This window comes from Erythrolamprus reginae, chromosome 10, assembly GCF_031021105.1.
Source record: "Erythrolamprus reginae isolate rEryReg1 chromosome 10, rEryReg1.hap1, whole genome shotgun sequence".
Lineage (NCBI taxonomy): Eukaryota > Metazoa > Chordata > Lepidosauria > Squamata > Dipsadidae > Erythrolamprus > Erythrolamprus reginae.
The window spans coordinates 17,092,804-17,109,947 of record NC_091959.1 but is presented as its reverse complement, the minus strand read 5'-3'; the positions used below and the strand labels follow the sequence as shown (position 1 = coordinate 17,109,947).

The 17,144-nt window shown below is 43.0% G+C and overlaps 1 protein-coding gene across 1 annotated transcript; it reads left to right on the top strand.

Moving 5' to 3' along the window:
• The first annotated feature begins 899 nt into the window (after positions 1-899).
• On the top strand, positions 900-13,660 carry LOC139173194 (vomeronasal type-2 receptor 26-like). Its single transcript, XM_070762792.1, has 7 exons — positions 900-1,626; positions 5,481-5,693; positions 6,241-6,367; positions 7,743-8,641; positions 10,584-10,769; positions 12,658-12,799; positions 13,494-13,660. The coding sequence occupies exons 1-7, from the start codon at positions 901-903 to the stop codon at positions 13,658-13,660; spliced, it is 2,460 nt and encodes an 819-aa protein (XP_070618893.1). The 5' UTR covers position 900.
• The last annotated feature ends 3,484 nt before the right edge of the window (positions 13,661-17,144 follow it).

Sequence of the window (17,144 nt, the reverse complement as noted above, 5' to 3'; positions counted from 1 at the left end):
TACCTGGGGTTGTTTTCTCTGAGACTGAATCGGGGATCCTCATCAACAAAGGAGCTCAGTTAGAGAAAGGGCATGAGTGAAAATGGTGCTTAAATGAAAACCTCATAGCTCCCCAGCTTCCTCAGCCCCAATTATCAAAGCATAAGAAACAAAGGTTTCCCCCATGTTCTTACATCCATCTGATGTTTTGGGCTTCAGAGAGAAATCGCTAGCAGAACCAACCCAATCACGGCCTCTGAGGAGAATCCTGGGGTGAGTAAAAGGACTCCAGCTGCTGCCCTCACAGTTGTATTGGGAATTTACACAATTTCTGCTTTGTCTAAATTCAGAAAATATGAATATCGGCATAACATTTCATCTATGGAAACTGACAAAAACAGACAAAATTTCAATTAAAAAGAAATCTTGGATTATACAACTGACAAATTGTATTAGGAACTGCGGTCTGCCTGTTTCTTGTATAACTGGAGAATAAGCTGAAAAGAGTCCTTCAGAAAGAATCTGTGATACAGAAACAGAAAAAGATGGACCAATCCTCAAAAAAATTAATAGGCCCTTTATTGGAATATAATACTTCAGTCAGCATTTCAATGTGTTAATCTAATTATGGTAAATTGTAGAGGTGATATTATTCACATTGTTTACCATTTTTAAAATTCATTCTTTCCCATTTTTATTATACGCTCTTGCTAATATTGTGTCTTTAATATTTCAAACAATGTTTAACTACAAATTGTTCTAATACTTCTTGAGAAGCAGGCTGGATTTATTAAAATCTAATATTTTGGAATTGATCTGACCCCAAATATAACACAGCATCCCTCATTGCTTTTTCAGATCAATTATTTACCTGCTTCAGAGGCTCTGAGTGATAAAAGCAAATTCCCCTTTTTCCACCAGATGCAAGAGAAAGAAGGGATCCAGTACCCAGCCATTGTCCAACTGCTCCTCCATTTCAGATGGACCCTGATTGGCCTCTTTGCTTCAGACACAGAGAAGGGAGAGAATTTCATGAGGATTTTTCCTCCTGTGCTTGTCAAGAATGGAATTTGTGTCGTTATATCACAACAACTCTCAAGAACTGAACATACAGCCTCCCTCAGGGATGCCCTCTCTAAGTGGAGACAGGTCAATGTCTTTGTTCATTTCATGGAAGATGATTCGCTTTGGGACAGAATTCTTCCTTTCCATTTAACATTTCTGAGCTTGCCGGGACTCACTGAAGGGAAAGTCTGGATCCTCACAAATTTTGTAGGGTATGAAATGAACAAGCGCACACTTCTCAAATACGTCCACAATATTTTGAAGTTTGCTTATCTGACCAAAGAAAGGCCAAAAGATGAGGCCTTTGAACCCCATTTTTTTTTTGAAGAAAATTTTAAAGATATTTATTTTCTCTGTTCTCTTTCAAAGAATGTATTTTCTGTCAAAGGCCGCAGAAGATGCACCCAGAAAGCCCCACTGGAGACCCAGTGGAAAAGGATAGAGATCACAAATCACTATTCATATTACAGCACCATGAAGACGCTGGCCCAAGCCTTGAATGCTGCCTATTCCCCCAGATTGAGGAGGAGAAGGAAGGAGGGAGAAAAGAGGTTGGGGTCTCCAAGGCTGCAGCCATGGCAGGTAGGGGGTCCTGATATGGATCCATGAATTTTAGATCCTTTAGAGAAGGTATCCAGAGGAGAAGGAGGGAAACCACCTCAACAGATCTGCCCAAATTAATTACTCAGGAAATATTGTTTCCAAAGTGGGAGGGTGGTGTTTGTAATTTTTACTACCACTCTGTGGGCATGGCTTATTTTATGAATGTGGCTTGATGGTCATGTGATTGGGTGGGGGTGGCTTGGCAGTCATGACTGGGTGGGAGTGGCTTCATAGTCATGTGATTCAGTAGGCGAGGCTTGGTCATATGCTTGGGTGGGTGTGACCAACTCAATGTCAGCCTCAATGAATCTGCAGTTCTGCAAAAATGTTGTTCACCTTTTTTCCAACTTTACATACTTGAGATGTCCTTTCATGGACCCCTGAAAGGAGGAAATGTCTCCCATGCTTTGCCCCAGAGTGTGAGAGGCAACAGGCTCTTAAGGGGCTGCCAGAAAGAAGGGGGGCAATGTATTTTCCAAAGCACCAGAAGGCCAAACAAGAAGCAATGGAGGGAAACCCGAAGAAAGAGAGAAGCCACCTAAAACTAAGGAAACATTTCCTAACAGTGAGAACCAATAGAGGTGCAGAAATATTTCGGTCATAATTTCACATATAAAATTGCCATTTGTGGAATACAACCTGCATATTTTTCAAAACAGTCATTAGTGTTATGTCTGATGTGGCTGATTATGGAATGGAACAGCATATTACGCTGGACTTATGCAACCTGATGTACAAAATAAACACACCCATATTTATACTCTGGACTATTAACACTGAGTGCACATAAATCACTGAAAAATATGTGGTAGCCCTGGGCAAAAGAAAGGCAATAAAATCACTCTTCTTGTTTTCTTTCTTTCTCTTTCTCATCTATACCTCACTCACTCCCTTCCTCCCCTCCTTCCTCCCTCACTCCGTCAGTCCCTCCCTCCCTTTCTTCCCCCCTTCCTTCATCCCACTAACCTACCCAACCTTCCTCCTCCTTTCTTCCATCATTCTTTCATTCCTTTGTTATTTCGTTCCTTCCTTTGTTCCTTCCTGTCTCCCTCCCTCCATCTTTCTTTCCTTCCTTCCTTCCTTCCTTCTTCCCTTCCTTCCTCCCTCCATCCTTCACCCCACCCACCCACTAACCCAAGCTTCTTCCACTTCTTCCTCCATTCTTTCTTTTGTTCATTCATTCATTCCTTCATGCCTGCCTGCCTGCCTATCTTTCTTTCTCTCCCCTCCCTCCCTCCTTTTCTTTCTTTCTTTTTCTTTCTTTTTTTTCTTTCTTTCTCTCTCTCCCCCTTTTCCCTTTCCTTTCCTTTCCTTCTCCTACTACTAATACATACTTCATCTATAATGAACAAAGATATAAACAGATAGAGGGAGCCCCCATGGGATCGCCCCTCTCACCTGTCATCGCCAACCTCTGTATGGAATATTTTGAAAATAATGCATTGGAGCAATCTAAACAGAAACCTAAACTTTGGCTGAGATGTATTAATTTCTAATGGATTTGAAAGGAAAACAGTTACAAACCTAATAAAAAAAGAGACACCCCCCAAAAATCAAGACCAAGAACAGGATAATGGTACCACCCTCCTCCCTTACATCAAGGGCACCACAGACAAAATTAGTAAAATTCTACACAAACATAATATCAAAACTTCATTTGTCACTAACCAAAAAATATCAAACATCCTAAGAAACCCAAAAGATAAAATCCAACTAGAACACCAAGGAATCTATGAAATCCCTTGCAAAACATGTGCAGCCACATACATTGGACAAACCAATTGAAGAGTGAGCACACGCATTGCAGAACATAAGAATGCAGTTAAAAAAGAAGAAAAGACTTCCTCCCTTGTCCAGCACATTAAAAAATCAGGGCACGAAATTGACTTTGAAAAAACTAAATTACTTTCCAAAACAGAAAATTTATACAGAAGAATTACTATGGAAGCTATAGAGATAGAGAAACACCCCTTCAGCATGAACAAACGGGATGACACGTCCCGCCTACCAGAGATTTGGAAACCAGCCTTAAACAAAAAAACATATCATAATCATCACCATGTCAATCCTTCAAGTAATTGTGATTCCACCAACCAATCAAATCACTAAAACATAGTCACCCAATCTATTTGCTACATTCAAACCAAATCTCCACCCCCAACATTATATATAAGGAACAAATGGCAGTTGCAAACATTCCATATTCACAGCAGCACGAAGCTTAAAACTTCAGCCTGATGATGGTGAATGTGATTTCACCGAAACGTCGCATAGACACTCAAAATATTACACGGGGCAAAACCCGAACTCAGAACAATCTACATATATGTGTGTGTGTGTGTGTGTGTATAAATATATATATATATATATATATATATATATATATATATATATATATATATATATAATTACTTTTGCAATAAAATTGTTGTTGTGAGCTGCCCTGAGTCTATGGAGAGGGGTGGCATACAAATCTAATAAATAATAATAAAAATAATAATAGCATATAACACAGTGCGCAGTGACCTGTGCACCCACCACCAGGCGAGTGCTCTAGAACAGAGGTCCCCAACCTTTTTTGCACCAGGGACCGGCTTTAAGCTACACCAGTTTTCCACGGCCCGGTGGTGGTGGGGGCTTTGGTCAAATGGGGGTGGGGTTATGGAGGGGTGGAGCTTAGTGACGCAGCCCTCCACACTTCTCCACAGGGCGGGGAGAATCAGGAGGCTCCTTTGGCGGCTGGGGGCTGCCTGGCTTTGTGATTTTGGCTGGGGGGGGAGTTAGGAAGGTCCTACTTCTCCCCCCCCCCAGCCAAAAATTCAAAGCCTATCTGCTGGATACAGGCGATGAGTGGGACAGAGCGGCGCGGAAGCCTCTTGCAGCAGCTGCCACAGCCACCGGCTTCGGCTCCGCTCGTCCCGCTCATCGCCCGTATCCAGCAGATAGGCTTTGAGTTTTTGGCTGGGGGGGGGGAAGTAGGACCTTCCTAAGTCCCCCCCCAGCCAAAAACTCAAAGCCTATCTGCTGGATACGGGCGATGAGTGGGACAGAGCGGCGCGGAAGCCTCTTGCAGCAGCTGCCACAGCCACCGGCTTCGGCGCCGCTCGTCCCGCTCATTCCCCGTGTCTGGCAGAAGCTGCTGCCCGAGTGCTCTTGGCCGACGGGATTCAAAGTGCTGGGGTGGGGGGGCTGTCAGGACACCCCCCACCCCAGCACTTTGAATCCCGCCGGCCAAGAGCACTCGGGCAGCAGCTTCTGCCAGACACGGGGAATGAGCGGGATGAGCGGCGCCGAAGCCGGTGGCTGTGGCAGCTGCTGCAAGAGGCTTCCGCGCCGCTCGTCCCACTCATTGCCCGTATCCAGCAGATAGGCTTTGAGTTTTTGGCTGGGGGGGGGAGAAGTAGGACCTTCCTAACTCCCCCCAGCCAAAATCACAAACCCAGGCAGCCCCCAGCCGCCAAAGGAGCCTCCTGATTCTCCCCGCCCTGCCCGACGCCCCACCCTGTCCTGCATGTCCTCTGCCGGGAGGGCAGCGGCGCCGCGGACCGGCTGGAAAACCCCAACGGCCCGGTCCCGGTCCGCGGACCGGCAGTTGGGGACCTCTGCTCTAGAATGTTCTTTATAATTGACCAACTGTGTTTATTATACTTTCTGTATATTTTGTCAGTACTGTATATGATTTTTTTCCCCCCAAACCTTTTCATTCATTTTTGAAGATTGTGGCAGTATTATTTAAGCACATTTGGAGATTACACAATTGTAGAAGAAAGACTGAATGTGGGATAAGAAACAATGTTGTCTGTATTTCAAATTCCTGGATGTTCCCATTCTAGTTTCATCCCTTTCTGGAGAAGAATGAATATTGGAATATTTCAGAGTTGAAACTGTACTTGGACCCAAATGGAGAGATAAAAGCAGATCTGAAGATTGATAGCTTGTTGGTTCTCCCCAAGGAGGATGTCAAAAGAGAGAGACTGGCGTATTTTATACGACAGAGACTGTCTATCGACCAAGATGCACTTCCACGGCTAAAGTTACTCAATAAGGTGGGAGAAATTTTGCTGTTTTTCTGTGTTTTCCAAAGTCCGAGGTCCCATTTCAAGTGGGGAAAGTGTAGAGTCTCCAGGGTGGTGTCATCTAATGGAAGTTCATCAGTAGACATGACCTAAGTGGATCAGCTTTGCCATGTTTTATGGGAATCTTTGAAGATCTTACTGGTCAGAGGTTTCTCTCTTCATCACAGTTTTATTTTATATTAAAAACCAGAATGAAATAACTTTCCTAAACCTTTTACAATAAACTTTATTCTCAGTTTTAATATGAATATCTCATCATACTTTTTTCCCTGCAATTCCATCCCTTCAGACTTTATTGAATAAAAAAGTACTTTATTGTAATGTTAAATTCCAAAAGCAAAAATGAGGAACTAAATAAAGAATCTGCCAGTTGTTATACCTCTAGCATCTGTTTAGAAAACGTCAGAGGTTTCATATAAACCTTAGTGAAGACCAATGTCTCCATCCTTTTTTACTTCATTTCTATAGATGGAGAATCCTAACATATATCCTAACACAGTCTCTTTTTTCTGCTCAGTCCCTGCCTGAGTCCAAATGTGTGGAAAGTTGTCATCCTGGATTTGTCAAGAGGGCTCGAGAAGGAGAGCCAGTTTGCTGCTACAACTGCATTCCTTGTCCGGAGGGGACCTTCTCTACTCAGGAAGGTGGGTGACACTGAGGAAAATGGGAGGCTTTGTGGAACTGGATCCATTCAGAACATTTTCATGAAAGTACAAGTTAAAAGGCAGATTGAAGCAAACCTGGGGTTTTTTTTATTTTTAACGTGCACAATTTCTTATCTAAAAGGAGGTAAATCAAAAAGACTTTGAAGGAGGGCTGGGAAGGGACAGGAGGGGAGATGGCAGACTGGGCAATTTTACTAACAGCAGAGGAAATACTTTTTACACTGTTTAGTTTGGAAAAGTGCTTCTAAATTTACCTTTCTAGGAACATCTGAGGACTTTGAAACTTGATGAATTCTTTCAGGTCCACCTTCTGAAAGACCTAGCAATTCACTGTATATTGACCTCCCCTTGAGGATCACTGAGAAAGTCCATAATGTGGTGCTGTGGATAATAATGGGGGGAACTCCTTACACAAATATTCTGCCAGTCAGATCAATCAAAAGAGCGCTGGAAGGGACCTTGGAGGTCTTCTAGTCCAGCCCCATGCTCAAATAGGAGAACTTATACCAGTGATGGTGAACCTTTTCAGCAATGAGTGCCCAAACCGGAACACACATGCATGTGCATGCAGGTGCACATGATGGAGCATTGGAAGTGCAAAGAGAAGCTGACCATCGTGCACATGCCTGTTTTGGCCATTTTTGGGGGCATTTTCTGGGTGTTTTTCAGATCATTTTGGGCCCGAAAAATAGCCTGAAAACCATCTTTCTTTTGGCTGTTTCCTGGACCATTTTCAGGCTGTTTTCTCGGTGCTCCAGTGCCTGCAAAGACTGATATGTGCACTGGAAATCAGAAGATCATCTGGCAATGGCACACGTGCCAACAGTGAGGGCTCTGCATGCCACCTCGGGCACCCGTGCCATAGCTTGCTATCATGGACCTATACAATCTCAGACAAGTGACTGTCCAGTCTCTTCCTAAAAACCTCCAACATTGAAGAACATAAAACCTCTGGAGGCCAGCTGTTCCACTGGTTCATTGTTTCTCCTTAGTTACATATTGCTTCCAGATGTTACAGGATACTGTAGGCATCCTCCAAGTCCCTTTAACTGCCATGGGGCAGGACTCAGGATGTTTGCCTAAAAAGATGTTATGATTCATTATTAACCTCTAACAATGTAGGATCTTATGAAGATTCTACCCATTACACAGAAAATAATTAATATCCCAGGATTCCCCTCAACTTCATATACCTAGCTACATTTTTAAAAATATCCTTCTTACCTCTCTTTAATGGAATTGTTTATATATATGTCGTAGAAAATGTTCCTGGAATTAGGTGTTGTCCAAAAGCATTATTTCTTGTAATTTAAAAAACCAAAATATTAAAGAAATATTACTTTTTATTTTTCAGATACTGAAACATGCACCAAGTGTCCAGATGATAAATATCCAAATGAGGACAGAGTACAATGTATCCCCAAAGTTATAACCTTTTTGTCTTATGAAGAAGATCTGGGCATCATCCTTGTCTCTTTTGCCTTACTTTTCTTCCTAAGCACAGGTCTTGTTTTAATCATCTTCATTAAATACCTAGAAACTCCCATTGTCAAAGCCAACAACCGGGACCTCTCCTACATCCTCCTGGTCTCCCTCCTGCTTTGCTTCTTGTCTTCTTCTCTCTTCATTGGTCAACCAAGGAAAGCCACCTGCCTTCTCCGACAAACAGTTTTCAGCATCATCTTCTCAGTTGCTGTTTCTTCTGTCTTGGCCAAAACCATCATGGTGGTGCTGGCTTTCCTGGCCACAAAACCGGGAAACCAAGTGAAGAGATGGTTGGGGAAGAGCTTGGCCAACTCCATCATCCTCTCTTCATCTTCTGTCCAAGTTATCATCTGCTCCATCTGGTTAGGAGTTTCTCCCCCGTTCCCTGACTCTGACCTCCACTCCCAGCATGGAGAAATCATCCTGCAATGCAACGAAGGGGATGTTGTCATGTTCTATGTCACCCTCAGCTACATGGGCTTCCTGGCTGCCATCTGCTTCACAGTGGCTTTCCTGGCCAGGAATCTGCCTGGGGCCTTCAATGAAGCCAAGTTGATCACCTTCAGCATGCTGGTCTTCTGCAGTGTCTGGGTGACTTTTTTGCCCTCCTACCTGAGCACCAAAGGGAAATACATGGTGGCTGTCCAGGTCTTCTCCATCCTGGCCTCCAGTGCTGGTCTGCTAAGTTGCATCTTCATTCCCAAGTGCTACATTATCCTTCTGAGGCCAGACCTGAACACAAAGGAGCATCTCACAGCCAGAACAAATGTAAAAACATGATATATAACACCATTGTGATATTGGACAAATTGTTAATGTGATGTTCATTTGATTTCCATTTAGAAAGTATGCAGGAGTCAAAGAAAAACATATCTATATGTTTCAAAGTGGGAAATTCTTGCAGCTCCGTCCCCTTTCAATCTTGTTAAAGATATCTCTGTAAAATTCAGAGGAATTCAGCTGTTCAGCAACAGCTACTGAATGTGAAAGCTTATCGAAAATAATGTTGGGACGTATTCCTCTTGACAGCAGCTAAAAGTGTTTGTGAGAGAGAATGAGTAGGAAAAGGGGTCAGGATGAAGCTGTTGGGCCCAAGAATCCAGCCTGGTTGCCTGATCCTCTCCGTGACAATGCCAGAATGATGTGAAATGCCAGGTTTGATCGGTTCTCACTTTGGAAGGGAAATCTTCATCCCTCTTATATAATTCTTTGTTTTTCAAAAAGTTTTTTATTTTTATGTAATTCTTTCTTGATTTCCTGATAAAACCTCCTTTGCAGAAAGTGTTCAACAGAACAGCTGTTTGGGATTTCAGTTTGGGATTATTATTTTTTTGTTTCTGTACTTTGCACCAAAATAAAAAAAAGTAAATTTAAAAAATAAAGTTTGTAATGAAATTTCCACTGTGTTTTTTTCTTTCAAGCAGAGAAATAAAATAGCAATTTTCAGGAGCTTTAATTTCCCACTTTACAATTTATGCCTAAAGAGTCTTTCCTTCCCTTTGCCCCCCCCCCAATTTAACTGTCCCCCCTTGCCAAAATCGCTTTGCCCAAGTTTCAAAGCTAACAGCTCCCAGACTTCCCACCGTCCCATCACTGCCTCACCCACAGGGGGCTCTTGCCCTCCCTCCCAGGCCCTCTCACCCCTCCCGCCCCCTCATCTCTTGGACTTCAGCCATGCAGCCAAGCGGAGCAGAAGGGCCCTTCGGGGAAAGTGCAGGCGGCCCCTTCTGGGCTGCAATTCCAACAGCTCCATTGAGGTCTCTAGGAGACTTTTCTTCCTCCTGTCCCACTTCTCCACCTGGCCCTCCCGCTGGGTCCCTTCCCCTTCTTCATCACAGTTTGATTCCAGATGAAAAAACTAAACGGAATAAACGTTTCCTTAATCTTTTACAGTAAAACGTTATTCTCAGTTTTAATATGAACATACCATCGTACTGAAACCTTTTTTCTGCAGTTCCAGCCCTCCAGACTTTATTAGAATAGAATAGAATAGAATAGAATTTTTATTGGCCAAGGGTGATTGGACACACAAGGAATTTGTCTTGGTGCTCTCAGCATACATAAAATAAAATATACATTTGTCAAGAGTCATGTGGTACGACACTTAATGATTGTCATAGGGGTCAAATAAGCAATGAAGAAGCAATATTAATTAAAATCTTAGGATATAAGCAACAAGTTACAGCCATACAGTCAACATGGGAGGAAATTACTGGTGAAACTCGAAAAATTACATTATCGTGCCAAGGTTCATTTATTTCAGTAATGTAACTTAAAACATCACAGATGAGAGAGACCCATTACATGTAAAGCAAGATAGTTCAAGCCCTGATTTGTCATAATTGTGATGATTATGGGATGCATTAAAAAAAACCAAATCCCCCATCTCAGAAAATTAGAATATTACATGCAATCAATAAAACAAGAATTGTACATAGAACTATATGTCTTTGGAGAGGGGTGGCATACAAATCTAATAAACTATAACTATATCGAACCTCTGAAAAGTATAAGCATGCATATGTACTCAGTCCTTGGTTTGGGCCCCCTATGTGGCAATTCCTGCCTCAATGCTGTGTGGCAAGGAAGCTCTCAGCCTGTGGCACTGTTAAGGTGTTATGGAAGACCAGGAGGCTTCAATAGGGGCCTTTAGCTCTTGTGCATTGTTCGGTCTCATGTCTCTCCTCTTTCTCTTGGCAATGCCCCCTAGATTCTCTATGGGGATCAGGTCAGGGGAGTTTGCAAGCCAATCCAGCACAGGAATCCCAGGGTCATTGAAGCAGGTTTTGGTGCTTTGGACAGTGTGGGCAGGTGCCAATTTCTGCTGGAAAATGAAGTCAACATCCCCATAGAGCTCAGCTGTGGAAGGAAGCATGAAGTCCTCCAAAATCTCCTGGTTAGACGGCTGCGTTGACCCTGGATTTAATGAAGCCCAGTGGACCAACACCAGCAGATGACATGGCTCCCCAAATCAACACAGACTGTGGAAACTTCATACTGGACTTTGAGCCTCTTGCAGTGGGTACCTCTCCATTCTCCCTCCATCCTCTGGGTCCTTGGTTTCCACATGAGATGCAAAAGTTTCCAGTTTCTATCCAGAGATGGATAGAAGAAATCATAAAACAAAACAAAAAAATAGATTTAAAACTGAAAATGTTCATACAAGGAATTATAAACAAAGATAAATAATAATCGATATCTTATGCTACATATAATAACAGCCAGAATCACATACTCTCAATACAGGAAAGCAGCAACAGTTCCTTCAAGTACAATGATAATAAATATTAGAATGCATGGAAATGTGTAAATTAGACATGGAAATTCATGATAAGGAGGAAACAGAATTTTATAAAATGTGGAATAATTGGTATAATTGGTTGGAGCAAAGACACAAAGTTAAATGTCTAGTGATGTATATAGGACATAATGTGCAAGGTGGATAGATTTAGACAAGATATTATGAGATAGAGATACAGTAATTGTAAAGGATGGAGTTTAATGAATATAGATAAGTTAACAAACAAGTGTTGTAGCTACAGAAAAGATATAACGATACGCAACATTGCTAAATGAATATTCATTTTTACTGTTTAGGTCTTGTTGTATAATGTAATGTCATGTGATGTCTTTTTAATGTTGGTTTTGTACATAAGTATATTTAAACTTATATGTTTTTAAAACTGTTCAATAAAAATTATTTTTACTTTTTTAAAAAATCTGGAATGAAAAGAAAAACCGGGGAGTGTTCATCTGAACCGGCTGAATTGCCTGGCCCTGGCCCCTCCTTCTGGCCTGGCCCCGCCCTGCCTGACACTCCCCTCTTGAGGGCTCCCACCCCCCCTCAAGAAAACGACCTGTCTCGAGATCCCGTGGATCCCTTGGGCTCAGGCAGTGGGATTCCCCGCCGGTTCCCTCTCTGCGCCAAGCGAGAAAGGCTGCTGAGCCCAGAATGGGGCTTTCTCGAAATTAGGAATTGGGAGCAGTCAGCAAGAAGGAGGACCAATGGGAATTTTCCCTTCTCCAGCGTCATCGGCCTCCGGGCAGACTCTCCTTTGACTTCACTCACTGGAGGAGAGAGTTCCGCCCAGAGAAGAAGCCAATACAGTATCCCCCTTCCCTCCTCCTGTCTCCGCTTCTCTCTCACCTCCTTCAGGTGAAGCCACAGAGGATTCTGCCCAGAAACCGGTGACGCTCAAGCAAGGAGAATTCCCATTGGTGCTGTCCCTCGTTCTGGCCCCTCCCACCACCAACGGCAGAGATAAACGCTTCCTCGCGACACTCCCCCCCACATGCAGAACCGCGGATTGGGGTTGAAAGCATCTGGCTGCACATAGAGAGAGAGAGAGAGAGGGAGGGAGAGAGGGAGAGAGAGAGACGTTCCCCCCCAGTGAAATTTGCATAATCCATCCTAAAACAAAAGGCTCCTTTTTATTATTTTTAATATCATGGCATAAAATAGAAAATAAAAGCAGTAAAGAAACGAGAAAGGGTGGAAAGAGGGGGAAGGAAAAGTGTGGAATAAAGAGAAAAAGAAAAGAAAAGGGAAGGGAAGATAGAGTAAGGACAGAAAGGGAAAGGAAAGGAAAAGAAGGGGAAGGAAAGGAAAAGAAAGGAAAAAGGAGGGGAAAGGAAAGGAAAGAGGATAGAAGAAGGACAGGCAAGAGGATAGAAGAAGAAGCTGTGCGCGCGCGGCTGCGCAGGAAACGGGAGATCTTAGCGCAGCACTTTCCACGTGCGTGTAGTTATGCTTTCCCACCCGCCGTGCGCCCCCCCCCCCCCAGCGTGGCACTTTCAAAGTGCATGGCAGTTATGCCTCTGCGCGCCCATCTGAATTGGCTCCTCGCCAGCGTGAAGGCCTGGCCGGGCGCCAGAGAGAACAGCCGGCATCAGGAGTGGACAAGTACGGCCAGGAACCAGCAGGCGGTGAGAAGCCGAGTCCCCCCCAGTGAGTGGCCGCATCCTCTCCATCCCTTCGGAAAGAGCTAACGGGGCTTCAGGGCTTCCTCACTGGTTGTAGGCGCTGGTTGTAGGCGGCCTTTCTCGGCTCCTCCGGCGTTTCTCCAGCCGGCTGTCGCCTGAAGCCCCATTCTGGGCTGGGTAGCCTTTCTGCGATCCCTTCGCTTTGCCCAGAAGGGGGAACTGGCGGGGAATCCCACTGCCTGAGCCAAAGGGATCCCAGAGATCTTGAGACTTGGCTTTTCAGCCCTTCCATTCCTTTCCCTTTCTGTCCTTCCTCTATCTATCTTCCTTTCCCTTTCCCTTTATTTTCCCTTTATTTCCCTTTTGTTTCCTTTCCTTTCTCTTTCTTTTCCTTTCCTTTCTTTTTCTGTCCTTCTTCTATCTTCCTTTCATTTCAATTTCTTTTTCCTTTCGTTTCCTTTCCTATTTATTTATTTATTCATTCAATCAATCAATCAATCATTCATTCATTGCGTTTATATGCTGCTCACTCCTAAAGGGACTGAGCGGCTAACAATGGTTATAAACACAAGTAAAAACAGTAAAAAATATCACTAAAATCACATATATAATTTAAAAAAACATAAATACTAACAATCGATCTTAATTCCAGGCCTTCTTCTATCTTCTTTCCTTTCCCTTTCTTTTCCCTTTCCAGCCCCAGAAGAAGAATCCGCGGTTCTGCAAGGGGAGGGGGGTCGTGAAGAAGCGTTTATCTCGGCCGTTGGAGGTGGGAGGGGCCAGCACGAGACACAGCACCAATGGGAATTCTCCCTGCTCGAGCGTTCTCGGTTTCTGGGCGGAGTCCTTTGTGGTTTCATCTGAAGGATATGAGAGAGAGAAGCGGGGAAAGTGGGAGGGGGGAGGGAGGGGGGATCTTGGCTTCTTCTCTGGGCGGAACTCTCTCCTCCAGTGGGTGAAGTCCAGAGAGAGTCTGCCCGGAGACCGATTACCACTTTTGCACTCTTAACGGTGCGTATTTCTCCAGACATCTCCCTGCTTTCTTCAGGGACACTAATTTTTCTGTTGCATTTTTCTTGTTACTTCAGCCTCTTGTTCCACCAAACGCATCAGCAGGATTTGGTATTTACTTTTCTACCAAAATTGAAAAATAGATAAAACACTGAGTAGCATTAATTCAGCTACCGTATTCAGTTTGCTTGGCTTTTCCCTCATGAGGTCACGCTTCATAATCCTTCTGACAGGTGCATGAGCTCACAAAGGAGAAGTTAAATGAAACCTTTGGATGGGCTGAATGAAAGGTATTATTCACCTGAGCTTTTATCTCTGTGTGGGTGCTTTACTTAATTACTGAGGATTGGTTGGTTGAATTGCTTCAGTTTTTATTTAATTTTATTGATGTAGTTTAGGTTTGTTCTATTTTACAAAATTCATTTGTTTACTTATTCATCTATTTACTTCATATTATATATATATATATATATATAATAAATATATATTTATATTTGTTTCCGTATATTTCGTATATTATATTTGTTTAATATATTAAACAGTAGTTTAATATATTAGCTTATTTAGGGTTTACTTTATGTCCATCATGGATATTTTCCTCTATTATGTAGGAAAAGCTGTATTTGAGGTAAGAGATCTTCAGTTTTATTTGTTTGCTTGTTAGCTTCCGTGGCTGACTCTAGGATTTAGAATTCTAAAAGGTAATATGACAGATAACATGACATAAATAATTTCATGATAGAGATTAAAATTTGATAATGAAATAAAATAGGAATCAAAGGAATCTTGGAATAAGTACAATTATTTTAGGATAATTTTTAGAATTTTAGAACTTGGGTAATGTTTTTAGGATAGTTCTTTGCGGTACTACAGTGGTCCATTTTTCATGAAAATATTAAGCTTTTTTGGCTTTGAATTGTTAATATTTTACTAGAATTTCATTGTAGTTTTAAAATGGCGGGGGGGGGGGCAGACACCTAGGCTGTATGGGGCCCCAAAATTCCTGATGGCGGCCCTGCGCTCAGCCCCAGGGACCGAGGGGCTGCATTGGGGGGGGGGGGGTGAGGAGCATTTGCCTGGAAGTTCGGAATAGGGAGGGGGCGGTAAATTGGAAGGACCAATGGGAATCCTTTTTTCTTCAGCGTCATCGGTCTCTGGGCAGAGACTCCCGGGTCTTCACCCAAGGGAGTCGAGTTCAGGGGCAGAGAGAAAAGTGGATTATAGAGAAGAGCAGATTTAAGAGTATCAGAATTGGGATGGTGTGTATTTCATATAGTTGGTCCCGAGAGCATCAACCAGGCAGGGCAACTATGTAGGGTTGAAAAATGAATAAAAGTAGTAAAGCCAATAAGAGACTCATTATCATCTGAAGCATTAAATCACCTGTGATTGATGAATGATTTGAATAGGGATTTTGTGATTGTATGAAATCATATGAATATTACCATAATTAATTAATATGTATATTATTATAGGATTTAATGAAATATCTGATGTAGCAGTGCAGAAATACTGAATGTTTGCTGATATTATAATTTCTTTTGTTGTTGTTGTTTGTTTGTTTCTTTTTTATTATTTTAATTGTTATTTATTTATTTGTCTGTTTCAAAATAGGGAAGGAATGTTGTACATAATCCTGGTCAGTTGGAGGATGATGAAGAACTTGAGGACTCAGATATAGATATTGTTTATGAATTAGTGGTGGGCCCGGGGTTACAGGTAGTAGAACAGGTGGGAGTGATGTATTTGGTACGTCAGGGGGTCAGTGGGGAAGAAAGGTGGAGTTTCAATGTTGTAGGGTTAAAATGAAAGGTGTTTCCATTCAGCTCCCAAGCAAGCAAATGCATTCTGTGTTATTTTTTACAGTCATTTCTGCTGTTTTTGAATCATGCTGTGAGTACATAAATCTTGTTAAACGGAGGAGGCTGGTAGGAATGCATGAGGAATGCAATTAAGAAAGATAACGGGAGGAAGAGGAATGTGCTAGCATGAACTGTATTTTGAATACGGAAGGGAAGAGAATAAAGATGGAGTTTCTTTGTTTATGAAATACTGCATTTAGTAAGAATTATTTGTAATAGCGAAAGTTCTACCCGAAACCAGAACAAGGAAGATCATGGAGGAGCATCCCCGGGAAGGGGGTCCCACCAGATGGCAGGCAGCTGTGGGAGAGACGGAGGGGGTGGTTTTTATACTTAAAATCCTCATTAGGGCACAGAACCGGTTGTTCAATTCTTTGAATCCCACCACTGCCAGGGACTCCTCAGTCAGCCCTCTGAGACCTCCAAGTCCTCTCTGGCTGTGGGGCTGAGTCTCCCTTTCAATCACCCCCTGCAGCCCCCCTGCATGATGGGTGGATGGGGGGAGGGCATAAGGAAGTCCACTCTCCTCTCCAGGGCTGCCTGCTGGTCACCCGAGCTGTACGCGCAGCTCCATTTTTTGCTACCAGAATGCTATCCCCTGCCGTCCAGGTGGGAACCCAATACTGACCGTCACTCTTGATGGGAAACTTCTTTGCACTACATTAGATTACTAACATTAGATTTCTTAGCTTTCTTGCCTGAAAGAGTAATTCAAAAGAATTGAGGGAGCTCTTCCATGCCATAGTTTTAAGAATAAAGTATTTTTTGGAGTATAAGATGTACCAGAGTATAAGACACACTTTAAAAGGGATGGTTCACATTTTAGGGTAACGCCATAGTGGGCTCCAATTGTATACATGGGGTGACAGAAACAAGCAGCCTGCTTTTGAATCATTGCAGAGACTTAAGATATTGTGTGTTTTCTCCCCAAATTCTCCCAGGAATCACCCAGCAGCCTCCTAAACACATCCTGCCAAGTGGATCCATTCTGCAGACCAAAGCCAAAGGCCAGCGGACCCACAGCAATTCAGCCAGTAAGTTTCTTCAGTTTAGGCTATATTCCAATGCATGCATTGTCATCATTTCAAGGGGTCTAGAGACTTAAAGATACAACCAATCATTGCAGGAACTGGGTACAGCTAATCTAGCGAAGAGAAGGACCAGGGGAGACATGATAACAGTCTGCCACTGAAAGGAGGGAGTCAAGCTATTTTCCAAAGTGCCTGAAAGCTGGACAAGGAAGAATGGATAGAAACTGATCAAGGAGAGATTCAACCTTGAAATAAGGAGGAACTTTCTGACAATGAGAACAATCAACCCATGAAACAGAAGTTGCCTTTGGAAGTTGTGGGAGTTTTATCACTGGAGGATTTCAAGAAGAGTCTGGACTGCCATCCGTCAAAAATGGTGCAGGGTCCCCTGCTTGGGAAGGGGGGTTGGACTAGATGACCTACAAGGTCCCTTCCAACACTACT

Excerpts from the sequence above, each read along its gene's own strand:
- LOC139173194 (XM_070762792.1), top strand. The coding sequence starts at position 901 with ATGCAAGAGAAAGAAGGGATCCAGTACCCAGCCATTGTCCAACTGCTC. Across the intron at positions 1,627-5,480 it reads CAAGGCTGCAGCCATGGCAG|TTTCATCCCTTTCTGGAGAA; the intron begins GTAGGGGGTCCT and ends TTCCCATTCTAG. Across the intron at positions 12,800-13,493 it reads CGGCCAGGAACCAGCAGGCG|CCCCAGAAGAAGAATCCGCG; the intron begins GTGAGAAGCCGA and ends TTCCCTTTCCAG.